The 13036-nt window shown below is 50.4% G+C and overlaps 1 protein-coding gene across 6 annotated transcripts in view; it reads right to left on the bottom strand.

Moving 5' to 3' along the window:
- Positions 1-7367: 7367 nt before the first annotated feature.
- LOC122372968 (nascent polypeptide-associated complex subunit alpha, muscle-specific form-like) overlaps positions 7368-13036 on the bottom strand; it is a 52168-nt gene continuing 46499 nt past the window's right edge. For 5 of the 6 annotated variants that reach the window (XM_043350655.1, XM_043350657.1, XM_043350654.1 and 2 more), the window contains 5 exons: positions 11297-11549; positions 10903-10989; positions 9536-9693; positions 8522-8671; positions 7368-8240 (listed from right to left, as the gene is read on the bottom strand). In XM_043350655.1, coding sequence (XP_043206590.1) covers positions 8066-8240; positions 8522-8671; positions 9536-9693; positions 10903-10989; positions 11297-11549 — 823 coding nt within the window. In that variant the 3' untranslated portion in view covers positions 7368-8065. Of the gene's footprint in view, positions 8241-8521; positions 8672-9254; positions 9293-9535; positions 9694-10902; positions 10990-11296; positions 11550-13036 lie in introns of all 6 variants that reach the window. The other variant, XM_043350658.1, reaches the window with a different exon arrangement.

The raw sequence follows: 13036 nt of genomic DNA, 5'->3' as shown, positions 1-13036 counted from the left end.
AGGGACTACTGATTCGTTCAGGCGATTCACGTGCCCATTTATGTCACTTATAGTGCAGGGGGCATCTTCCCCAACGCCAGGGGGCGTCTTTCCCACCCTGTGGGGTAAGATGCCCCCTTTGACTTCTTCAGGAAAATGCTTAATAGCAAAAAAAGTTATCATATTTCAGGCACGAACGTGTGATATTTTTGGAGAAAATGATGTCGGCTTCCGTTGAAACTCCAAGTTTTTGCTTTCCGATCGTCATTTTCGAATAATATATGACATAGTAAAACCCTGGGCATCTTTCCCCACTCTCCCCTACAAGTCGTACTTCAGGTTTGACCCAAGGAAACTGCTAATTTCGTGACGTGTGGTCATGTTCGCCATTCACGTTAACCCTCGCACGACCAGGCCATTTCTCATAACACGAACGACCAGGGGGGGGGGGTTGTTACGACCCCCCCCTGGCGTTTCGAAACGGAAGGTCGTAGAGCTTAGCGGAAAAAACCAACGGATTGCTCTCAACGAGATCTCGCGATTGGTGGTATATTTTTTGGTCCTAGGTCAACATTTGACCTACTTTTGACCGGTCAAAGGTCAAATTTTCGGAAAAATAGACTTTTTTCAACTTTCGGCGGCGATTGCGGCAAAACGGTTGGAGATATCGACTTGAAACCTTCACTATCGTGTTCCTTGATCAATTTTCTATCGTTTGGTATGTATTTCGTTTCCCTAGCTCTAAAAATGGCGCGTTGGGAGCGCCGGAAGTCGGCAAGGTCACAGTCGGCGGCAGAAATTCGAAAAATCAAAATTTAAATTTTTGAAATCTGATTTTATTTTTGGATTTGGGAGGTCCATTTGCTCCCTATAGAAGCTAATATTGCTGCATATTCCCATTGAGGTGACAAGAATTAGCAAAATAGTGGTTCGGGCGCTTTTCAAAAATAGTACCGGACGCTGTTCCTCTTGTGACGTCATAGCTCCGTGACCTGACCTGACCCGGTCAAATTTCTTATACCATATGATAGCCAATACTTGCCCCAACATGCATGGGAAGTTTCATCACGATCCATCAACCGATGTCCGTACCACCGGCAGGAAACCTCGGGCGTTGGCACTCAGTTTGTGAAAATCCGGCCGGAGGCTGTACCTCTTATGACGTCATAACTCCGTGACCTGACATGACCCGATCAATTTTTTTTCGGCAAAAGATGCGCAAAGGCTGCCCCAGAGGGTATTGAAAATTTCAGCCCGCTACGACAAGCCGTTTAGCGTGCACTTCGAAAAAACCTCAGGGGGGGGATTGATACAACCCCCCCCCCCCCCTAGGCGTTCTAGGGTTAACGTTGCCGTCGTGATTAAATAACACCTGCAAACTTCCTTGTTCATGAAAGGCTATAAGGTATTTATCGATCAGTGAATAATATAATTCCTCATGGATGCAATCAGCCTAAGTAATTAATCATTGATTAATCATATTTTGAAATTAAGTGCGAACAGCATTTGCAATGCGAATGAACAATGAAAATACAGCATCCTGTTTGCAACCGAGTCACAGCTGGCACCGTTACAATTGTTGAAGCAAAAAAGACAAGCGCTCACGTCAAAGCCCGAGGCCTCATGACTGTCGAAAGACGACGATTTGTTCCGAACGTACGCGGACCAGACCCCATTTTCCAAAGGCTTTCTCCCTGAAAAGGTACCTACTTATATAGCATAACTAAATTTTAGTGTCCATCTCGGCGTCTTCATTGGACCAGACCACTTTCTGAGAGATCTGTCTCAGTCTGCGACCCAATTAGAGCTAGTTCGTTTCGCAGCCGTCTACTATAGAGCCCCTAAATGGACGGTGTTGGGTGTAGGAAGCGGAGAGAGTAACAGCTGTGTGAGCAGACCAAATCAGTCTGTTACGAAAAAGGTAGAGTGATGAGAGAGAGAGAGAGAGAGAGAGAGAGAGAGAGAGAGAGAGAGAGAGAGAGAGAGAGAGAGAGAGAGAGAGAGAGAGAGAGAGAGAGAGAGAGAGAGAGAGAGAGAGAGAGAGAGAGAGAGAGAGAGAGAGAAAGATGGAGAGGGAAAGGAGAGGGAGGTGGAGGGAAGGAGGCGGAAAGGCAAGTGTCGCTGCTCTTTCTGAGTGCCATATTGTCAGTCTTTTTATTTATCCCACAGCCTTTTTTTAGGGCAGTATGCTCCGTCCATCCGGTCCGTCGAATCCTCTATTCCTGGAAGGATTATTCAATATTCATGCCAGCACGTACTGGAACAATTATCCGAGGGTGCGAGGCGATCCCATAAACTCGGAGGACCCTCGGTCTCTCTCTGGCGTCACTTTCTCCTACCCGCGGCCGGGTTTTCAAAGTATTGCTGCATTGGCTAGTTTGACCATAAATCAGACATCCCCGTAGGCACCGTTTAGCGCTATAACGTTAACGACGCGGAGGTACGGAGGATTCCGCAGCGCTTCGAGTCAGAACCGACTCGTGACATGAGCAGAAGACGTGCGTAAAATGTGATGTGAAGAATGTGACGGGGGCCATCTGAGGAGTATAGCGTGTGATTTGTAACAGCTGGTGAGATGACCAGAAACGTGTGACGCATGAAAGGGAAATACAACGTAGACGATGAGATAAGGCACTTGCGTATGAATGAATATGTTCTAAAGTCAGAAGAAAACATGTGGTTTAACCCGCGCGGGGCTGGGGTCTCCAGCCGAACGCGCGGGGCTGGGGGGGGGGGGGGGGGGGTAAATTTTACCCCCCTGTTATCTCCCGAACTAATGGTCCGATTTGGAAAATTCAAACGGCAATCGAAAGATCTCATCACGAACAACTAAAAACATGTACTTAATCTTAAGTTTGAGGTCAAGGTCAAGGTCAGGTCAAGGGTACAAATTGCAAGTTCCTACAGTATCGGCCTTGCACCGTAGTTGCCGAAGAATGGAGTCATGGACTGAGACTGATCGCCCAAAACGTGTTCTTAGGCTACCAAGACAATATTCGTTGCATAAAATATCATTCAAAGGTCAAGGTCAAGGTCAGGTCAGGTCAGGTCAGGTCACCAAAAACAAAATATAGAAAAGGGCATGTGCGACACATGTTTTATGGGTCATTTTACTCATAGAATTCAATAGGCACACTCAATAAGTGATATGGACCACCTCTGGATGAGTTTCAGGCCGAGGTCAGGTCAAGGTCAGGTCAAGTGAGGTCAAATTTTGAAGTTGGTTGTTAAGGCCTAAAAAGGTGTCTTTCTGATGCAGTTTTTCACGGCGAATCGAATGGTGCTATTTTTGTTTCCGTACAAGGTCTAGAACTTCCAAAAAAGTCATTTTTAAAAATTTTGTGTGTCGTGACGTCATACAATTTTGAATAACTCCCACATTTTTGAACCGATTCTTCTAAAACTTGGTATGTAGGTGCACATAGACCACTACTCTTACATATATTCCGTTTTTTTCGATACACTCAAAATTTTGGATTTTATAATTATTTTCCCAAAAAAGTAAGTTTTTTGAAGAAAAAAAATTGGGCCAAAATCCAAAATTTTCAAAAAAAACCGAGATAGCCATTTGATAGACAAAGTAGAATTACGTATATCCTTTTTTGTTACGTCTCGATTCCTTTAAAAATGAAGATGTTAGCGGCGTTTGAACTTTTGCCGTTTTTTAGGCGAAAATGGCGAACATGACGTCACTAAAACGTCAATTTCTCAAAAATTTTCCGACGGATTTCGCTCAAATTTTCAGGGAACGTGTCAAATTGATGTAAGAAAAGGTACTGAAAGTTTGGCGGCGCTGCGCGCCGCCGTTTTTGAGATATTGCAAATATTCGCGAGGGGGGGGTAAAATTTACCCCCCCCCAGCCCCGCGCGGGTTAAATGTGTTATGACCCGCAATCGTTTTAATCCGCAATCTTAAAAACATATCACTGAACTATTAAACACAATAGAAAGAATGAGAAAGTACGATAAAATATTCCTTAGACTTCTACATTAAGCATTGGATGAGATGTGGAATGTACCTAGATGCTTCCTGTCATGGCGACGGATCCAAAAATGCGCAATGATCGGCGACAGCCGGCCAGATATCCATTACTGACTCATCCTCATCAACGTTCCTCTGAAGTGGCCTCTCTCAGACGAGACACAAGGTCAAGTACGCGCACGACCATCTATGGCTATGGCTATTCCCCAGTAGAGTCATCGGACGGTCCTCTCCGGTCTTTGTTTACGCAGTGTCGGGGGCTGGGCTGTGTGACATTCTCAGCTCTGAGCACGTACTTATAAGGAAATATCAGATTATTAGCGTTACATCAGGCGTTATTCCATAGGTATGGAAAGTACAAAGTGCGCGGTTAAAAACGATTCCAATACCCATGAAGGGTGGCGAACGTTGTCTTGAGTGAGACCCGTTTTGCCGTGATACTCGATTGAAACAGTTCTAAATACGATGAAAATGGGACCCTTTTATGTGCTTTAATCCAGCCCATTAGTCCCAAACGGTCGAATGTCTTAACCCGCGCCCTGCTGGGGGGGGGGTGTTTGAACACCCCCCCTTGTGGTTTTTCGCGAATATCTCAAAAACGGCGGCGCGGAGCGCCGCCGTTTTTGGTACACCTTATCATACATCAATTCTACACATGTCGTGAAAATTTCAGACCAAGGTCATTCAAGGTCAGGTCACCAGGTCACTTGAGGTGACCTCACCTCATAAAAACTTTCAATGTCTGTCATAGCTACACCGAGTGACCGATCGCTTTGAAACTTTCAGCGATTGCTAAGAGCAATAGCATGTACAAAATGTATATCTCAGAATTTTGATATCGATGACCTAAGGTCAGGTCAATTTTGCGACCTCCCCATTACCTATAAGTCAATGGGAGAAAATTGAAATGCGCCTCTTTTGGATGAAAGACATTATAAACACTCCCAAACACCGAATTACAAGTGGTTTAGACACACTGAACTTGAAAATGGTGTCCGTGACCCTTGTTTATGCCCTGAGGTCATCTTAGGTCACGAATGGTATCTAACAGTTTTTCGCAAATAACTTTTGATAGAGGCATGCTAGAGCGATGAAAACGCCTTAGATGTGTTCAGCTCGACGATACGGATCGACTGATATGCAACATGACCCTTTCCGGTCAGGTCATGACCTTGACCTGAGGTCAAATTTTCAAGTTGACCTTTCAAGGTCAAGTCATAGTTCATTCGATGCGTCTTGACGAGAGGAACACGATGCCGGTAAAAGTAAGCTCGTACAAGGCTTGGGTCAAAAGTTATTGCAGAAAAACTGTTTTCGAAAAAATCGGCTATTTTTGCAGTTTTTGCCCCCTGCAGGCAAAACCGTTGACGTTAGGTCAAATCTGAGAGAATTACTCAGAAAGGGCGTTATAGGGCTATCGAATGCGCTTTTCCGCGGCGCTGTAGCTCTATTGGTTCCCGAGTTACGCGTTGGCTTCTTGGAAATTTTCGACATTCGACCTGGAAATCGGCGAAATTTTGCCTTCAATGACCTCTGGTGACCTGACCTTTGACCTGACCAAAAAATTGACCGAAGTGATTTCGTCATTATTTTTTACGCTCTTTCGAACGCCGCCTTCCGCGTATCGCTACGTGGCCCAGGAGCCGAGTTACAAGGGGGGGTGTTCAAACACCCCCCCCCCCAGCAGGGCGTGGAAATCCAGGACCCCCAGCAGGGCGCGGGTTAACCTTCGCCCCAGTGGGGGGGGGGGGGCATATGTTACCACCCTGTCGCGTTTTTTGCGTGTGAATAAAAAACCGCGGCGCGTAGCGCCGCGCCGCTTGGGGTAGCTTTTGGTACATCAATTTTGGACAATGTGTGAAATTTTTGACCCCAGGTCATGTCAGGTCAGGTCACCAGGTCAAGTTAACTGACCAAGCCTAAAAAAAGTTTGCAATCATGTCCAGCCTGCAGTGTTTGTCAGAAAGGTTTTAAACTTGGTGGATTGAATGCTGTTATGGGCGCCTACAATTTGTATATCTCGGATTTTTTATATCCGTGACCTAAGGTCAGGTCAGTGGCGTGACCTTTCCATTACAAGTCAATGGAGAAAAAAAATAAAATGCCTCTAGATCCGTGTGTACGCATCGGAACAGTCCAAATATTTCAGAATCACAATGATTTAGTCCACTCGTGATGACCAAGGTGTCCTTTTTGCTGATAGCCTCTAGACAGGTCATCCGAGGTCACTTGAGGCTACAAACAGTTTTTTGCCAATAACTCGCGATTGGAAAGAGATAGAACGCTGGGGATGGTCTCATTGTGTTTGTCTTGTTGAGACGCATCGACTGATATGCAACATGACCTTTTCCGGTAAGGTCATGACCTTGACCTGAGGTCAAATTTTCAAGTTGACCTTTCAAGGTCAAATTATTGTTCATTCGACGCGTCTCGGCAAGGAGAACACGATTCTGGCAATGGAAATGTCGTGGCTTTTTGTAGTCGAAAGTTATTGTCGAAAAACACTTTTCGTAAAAACAGCTATTTTTGGAGTTTTTGCCCTCTGGAGGCTAAACTTTTTTCATTCGTCTTTTTTGTCCTTATCCTACCTAACCATTGTCAGCCCTGGGTACTCAGCGGACGTCACTAGCCATGCTATCTGTCTGCTGGGTCCCCAGGGGTAACCTTTTTACTAATACCTGTGGTGGCGGGCTGTCCATAGCTTGAAAAAAGAGCGGGGAGTGATGTGACCTAATGTGCTTGAATTCCCCTCCTTGAATGAAGTTCCATGGTACTTAACGTAGCCAGGTCACATGGGCATGGAAGGGCACTCCTGCATACCTGTTCCACTATGTTTCACATGGTGGACAATTCAATAGGTATGGGACAAAAAAATTAAAAAAAAATGAAAAAAAAAACCGTTGACCTGAGGTCAATATTGATAATGACCTTTTCAAAAGAGGAGTTCAAAAGCTATCGATTGCGTTTCCAATTTCCATGCGGTATTCTAGCTACCATAGTTCCTGAGATAGCGGCATGTTTTCTGAAAAATATGATGACAATTGGCAAATTTTGACCTTTGATGACCTCTGGTGACCCCAATATTGCTCTAAGGTGAAAAATGACCGAAATACTTTCAAACGTACGCATTGAGAGCTATCGACTGTTTTTTACCGCGTCTTTCTAGCCCTCTTAGTTTTTGAGTTAGAAGTGGGCGGTAACATATGCCCCCCCTCACTAGGGCGAAGTTGGCTGAGACCGCCACGGATGCGAAGCTGTGCCCATTGCCCACTTTACCGGCGCGAATGAGAATGCCAGCCCGAAAAAAAAACAACAGCCCAGCGTCAGCCGCTGAGCGGGGAGAACAATTAACCGTTGACGTCGGAAGGATATGTTTCGTCCTTGTCACAGCATTTAACACACAATATGGACAAAATTTCATGTATTCAATAACAGGAAAAATAAGTCATCCTTCGCACAAAGTTTGTGCAACGACTCCAGAAGACGAATAGTATATGAACATTTCAAGCGATTAGTGTTACACCATGAGCGAATTACTACACTGAGGCGATCCATGACGGTCACAGCTGGCGACTCGTATCGACAGCTCCAACAAAGGAGGTCGCAGAGTCGACACATGACCGTGTCTCGGGACGCTGCCGTCCCGGCCGCAGCACGCACTGGTCTGTCCCGTCCCGTCCGTCGGCGGCGGAGAGTCGGGAATGTCCCCGGCAGCCCCGGGCGCGGCCGCTGTATCACAGGACCGCCGCGCTGCCGGCACGGCGCCGCCAGACCGACCCACTCACACTGCAGAGCGCCGGCGCGCTCCGTCCGTCTGTCACTGTTCAGCCACTCACCCACCGCCCGATACGGCCGTTAGTTGCAGACTTAGCTCGAGGATTAGTCACATGCCACATTATTTCAGCTTTCTTAGCCAAAATCAGGTCCAGATTTTGTAACCAAAGAGTCGGCTTCTCATTTATATCTGTCACGTCATTTCACACTACGGCCGCGTCGGTCATCCCAGTCTCGACGAGGCACTTCACGCCGGCCGTGCCATCTAGCGGCCGACGTTGGAGGTTCTGTTTGCCCAGGTGACGCCACCGAGTCTTGCAGCAGGGGCGGTCAGCGCGCGGCGCCGGCGCCCATCTTCTGTATGAGCTCGTCGCAGATGGCGGTAATTTCGCGATTCTCGCGCTCCAGCTTTGCCTCGCGATTCTCCGCCAGCTGCAGTTTGGCTTTGAGCGTCAGCAGTTCGGTCTGGTGTGCCTTCTCTGCCGCCTCGTAATCCGCCTCGAGCCTGCGGGCCAGATTGAGCACGGTTAGACTCTGACGGGGACAGATTGAGCAACGCGATACTCTGCAGTCATCAGTATTCACTGACTATTCAGTCATAAAAGCACTGTAATAGTCATCAAACTACAACAGTATCCATTTGAGACACAAAACTTAAATATTCTACTATAATTCAAAATGATACTGAATCAGCGCTCCTCAATTCAGTCTTGAGGCTTACTGGAAGTCAAGCTCGTATTTCGGGACGCGGTCTACCCCGACCTGCCCTTTCCACCCGCTCCCTACCTGGCATGGGCATCCTCAGAGTGTTGCCGCAGCATGTCGAAGCGCTGCTTCTCCCGCTCGGCTCTCTCCTTGGCGTCCCGGAAGGCCGCCTGGTTCTGATCGGCGCACCGCCGGTGCTCCTGCAGCACGGCCTTGCTCTTTTCGTACTTCCTGTGGACGGGAGGGAGGAGGGGCGTTAGGGCGTTAGTGGATGGCTTAGACAGGTCATAAATGGTGATGTCAACGATACCTAGAGGGCGAGTCAAAATTTGAACACTGCCAATTGCCGTGCAATATTGCTCAAACTTTATCCCTACCCATACTTTATCTTTCTTGTATTGTGAGGAACCAACTTCAATAATCAACAGCACCCAACCCTAGCTCTCAAGCTCACCTATCCTGCACAGTGCAGACCTCAGCGACCACCTTCGACATCACGTCTTCCTCTACCCCTACTTCCCTCATCCACAGGTGCAGGTCCCAGCTACCCTCCTCCCTCCTCCCTATCCTCCTCACATCTGGATATTCCAGCGACCACTCTCTCTCCCTGTCTCCTCTCTTTCTCCCCTCCTCTCACCTGTGCAGGTCGGCGAACATAGCCTCAGCGTTGGCCGCCTCCCTCCCCCCTCTCTCTCTCTCGCTCTCTCTCTCTCTCTCTCTCTCTCTCTCTCTCTCTCTCTCTCTCTCTCTCTCTCTCTCTCTCTCTCTCTCTCTCTCTCTCTCTCTCTCTCTCCCTCCCTCTCTCCTCGCTCACCTGTGCAGATCGGCGAACATAGCCTCAGCGTTGGCCACCTCCCTACATAACTCTCCCTTTTCACTCACTCTCTCACATGGCCTCGGCGTTGGCCGCCTCTCTCTCTCTCTCTCTCTCTCTCTCTCTCTCTCTCTCTCTCTCTCTCTCTATCTCTCCTCTCTCTCTCTCTCTCTCTCTCTCTCTCTCTATCTCTCTCTCTCCTCTCTCTCTCCCTCCTCTCTCTCTCTCTCTCTCGCTCTCGCTCTCTCTCTCCCTCCCTCCCTCCCTCTCTCCTCGCTCACCTGTGCAGATCGGCGAACATGGCCTCTGCGTTTGCCACCTCCTGTCGCGCCTCATCCCGCTCCGCCACCAGCCGCGCGCGGTCAGTGTTCAGCTCGTGTCGCAGACGGCCGTTCTCGTTGGTCAGTGACGCCACCAGGTGGGCGACCCGCTCCAGAACCTGGGGAAGGAGGGGTAGGTGGTGACATCTAGCGACTGGCGTGGGGTTTACTGGTTCGTCCGAACGCCGCGCAATAAGCGGGCGCAATCGGGCGCCGTAAAGGAGGTTCTGTATGAAATAGAGTGCCAAGAGTATCTGTGAATTCACAAGAAGGAGAGGTCCTTATCATCGTACTAAAATATGCTTCAAAAGGCATACAAGGAAACGACAGAGGGACAGCAACAGTCCAAACCAGGCCAGACTTCTAATCCTAGAGATAAGCTAACATAATGCAATAACCCGCTAGAACCGGAAGAACATGATGGTTCAGTGCAACACAAATAGAGAGCTAAAAATCTCATGAAAATATCTTATCCTCGTGGGAGCGTTTACCCAGCCACAGCCCCAACCCACTGACCGCACTTCTGTCCGGTGTAGGAAACTGGTTACCCATCTCGCACCTCCCAGACGGGTGACCCGACCATGACCCACCAGTCCTGTCCGGACCCCTCACCCCCACCCACTGGGCCCATTAACCCTCCCCCAGCCACCAGGCCGTCAGTCGGCACAAAGCGCCAGCTGACGTCCCGCCACCGCCACGCGGCGGCGCGCGCCATCAGCGCCGGTTCGCGCCATTTCTTGTGACCCCGCAGCCCGGTAACAGAGGCGGCGGGAAGGACTACAAAACACAGCGGCGGGCGGGGAGGCAGCACCGGCAGTGCATCACCGGCAGGGAGCACAACACAACAGTGGTCGCGCCTCTGTGATGAACTGCGCCCGACACCTGTTAGGCACTGAGAGGGCGAAGCTTGGGTAGGATACAGTGGCGTCTTCAGTTAACGCTATTCTCGTATTCATTTTCACACCTAATTTTATCGCTCTTTGTTGCTCCTTTCCCGTTTGCCTTCCGTGTTTGACGCGAGAGTCGCGGAAACTATCATCACGGAACAGACATCTAGCCCACATCATTGCTGATGAGGTTGGTTCAGGTTGCCAGCTTTAGGTTAATCTGGTTAGTTGAACGCCTTCCGAGATTCAGAGCCGTGCAAATTGCATGAGGGCATCCGCCCAACCCGCCATCTGCTTTCGCCTCCTAATACTCGCCTTCTCTCGTCCCTTCTCTCACCGTCTCACACATGTTTCTCTCGCCCTATCCCACTCCTTCTACCACCTCCTAACCCCTCTGCCACCGTCTCCATCCCCTCTTCCACCTTCTCCCACCTCTCTCACCTTTTCCGTTTTGTTGCTGGAGGCCTGCTGGATCAGCTTGGCATTGGCGTTCTTCATCGCCGTCATCTCCCGGTCACGTTTCAGCAGCTGAAAAGGTCCCAGACACCGTGTCACTCGGGTCAAACCCTGGGGTCAGGCCCCGGGCGGTACGGGGGTCAAAGGGCCCGCACGACGACAGTGCAGAGGTCACCCGAGCTGGGGTGGTAAAAGACCAACAAAGAACGACACCTCCCTAAAAGGTTGAGAGCTATATGGAATAGATACTATCACTAAATCATAAAACACCCGGAACTTCATTATTTAAATCGGCCGGTCCTTGGTCGTATTTACATCGACACCCTGCGAGGCCGGCTGTATGCGCCACTGTGCCGCCTTCCCTGACTCGCCGGCTCACCTGATCCTGGAAGTAGAGCTCCTGTTTCTTCAGCAGCTCGGCCACGCTGCCGTCCGTGGGGGTGGGCGGCTGGGAAGCGCTGAGGTCCGCCGGCACGGCCGAGGCGGCGGCGGGGGCGGGGGCGGGGGCGGCCGGGGCGGCCACCGGCGGCGGTGTCGGCACCTGCTCGTCCTCCTTCTTCGGTGAGAAGGCGATCAGGTCCGATTTGACCGAGGTGAGCTGCCGCGGCACGCCCGAAGCCGACTCCTCCGCACTGAGAGAGGGAGACAGAGGAACAATAGGGTCAAATATAGGGACAGGAGTCAGCCACAACGACATAATACACACAGGAGAAGGATATCACAGACGGTGGACTGCAGCTGATACCGGAGAGTCAGATACAGCAACACCAAAACACGGGGGACGAATTTCAAAGGTGTCAGAAATAGACGAGTGAGAGTCAGACACTCAGCAGTCAGCAACACACAAACTAGGGAAAATGTTACATATGCGGGAGGAAGGGAAGAGAATCGTCACGCTCATACCATTTTACACACCATGATTAGATTATATCCCAAAAGACTCCAATGATTCTCAGCATCGCTGAATGGACCACCGACGAGTACCAGTCTTTATGGAATATAGCCGCCACGCTCTCATTGCGGCAGAGCCATCAAACTTTATCCCACCGGATCTCAATCTACCAGGTCATGATTCGAGCCAGGCCACCCAACCGGATGAACGGCGTGTGATCAGCAGCCGCACCACCCCAGGACCTCAGTGTTGACTGGAGCATAAGTCACAGTCACGTACTACAGATGTCAGCTCACTCAGTCACATCTGTCAGTCAGTCGCTCAGTCTATCCTACAGTGTCCCAGCTGAGCAATGTAAGGTCAGTCGGCGATACGTGAGGTTAATAGAGAAGAACAGTCAGCGGAGCGTGCAGTGGACTCCGCGCTGCAGGTCTGCCATCATCAGAAAACGGCAATTTCTGAGCTCGACTACTGTTCCAGGGCGGCGGAGTCTTAGAGCGCGGAGCCTTACAGCACCATAGCGGACAGCGGGCACGGACGCCCTGTACCATGGAGACCATCCCCGCTACCGGCCCGCTCCCAGCTCCGAGTATGGTCTGACGGAAAGGAGCGGCCCCGGCTCCAGACAGGGCCCGGTCCGACTGCGGCGCGCACGGCAAGAGCGAGTTCTCCACAGCGTCAAGGTCTCGAAGGAGCGACCGGGATGCAAGATACCTCCTCCAAATCCTACACACTGACCAATCTAGACACAAACAGAATCCCCTCCCCAGCCAGTCCATCACACTCTCACTCTCTACACTGCCCAAACACCGCCGCACCCATCTCATCCACTCCGCCCTGCCGACTGACTGATGAGCAGCCATACCACTAATTCGGCGTGATTGGCTGCGTGGGCGCGGCGAGACGGCATCAAATCCGGCCGTCTGGGCGTTATACATCCCATCATTGCCCGGCCCACACCGTCTGTCCCGAGTCCAGACTCCAGCGTCGGAGGAGGCGGCGGCGCACAAGGTCGTGGACGGCGCCCGGTTCCGCGTCGGCCCATGTCCGCGTCGCCAGGTATGGAGAGGTAGACAGATCTAATCGGCACCATTTCTCGCGTTCGGAGGACGGAGGCGGCGGTGACGGCAGCCCGACAGCAGGGATGGCTCGAGGAACGGGTGACAGCGGAGTCAGCACTGCATAAGTTCGAGGTCATAGGCCCAAAACGGCAAACTCAGCAGACGT

The sequence above is a fragment of the Amphibalanus amphitrite genome, unplaced genomic scaffold (assembly GCF_019059575.1).
Source record: "Amphibalanus amphitrite isolate SeventyFive unplaced genomic scaffold, NRLGWU_Aamphi_draft 001425F_arrow, whole genome shotgun sequence".
Classification (NCBI taxonomy): domain Eukaryota; kingdom Metazoa; phylum Arthropoda; class Thecostraca; order Balanomorpha; family Balanidae; genus Amphibalanus; species Amphibalanus amphitrite.
The sequence above is the reverse complement of the archived record's forward strand: the minus strand, read 5'-3'. Positions and strand labels throughout refer to the sequence as shown.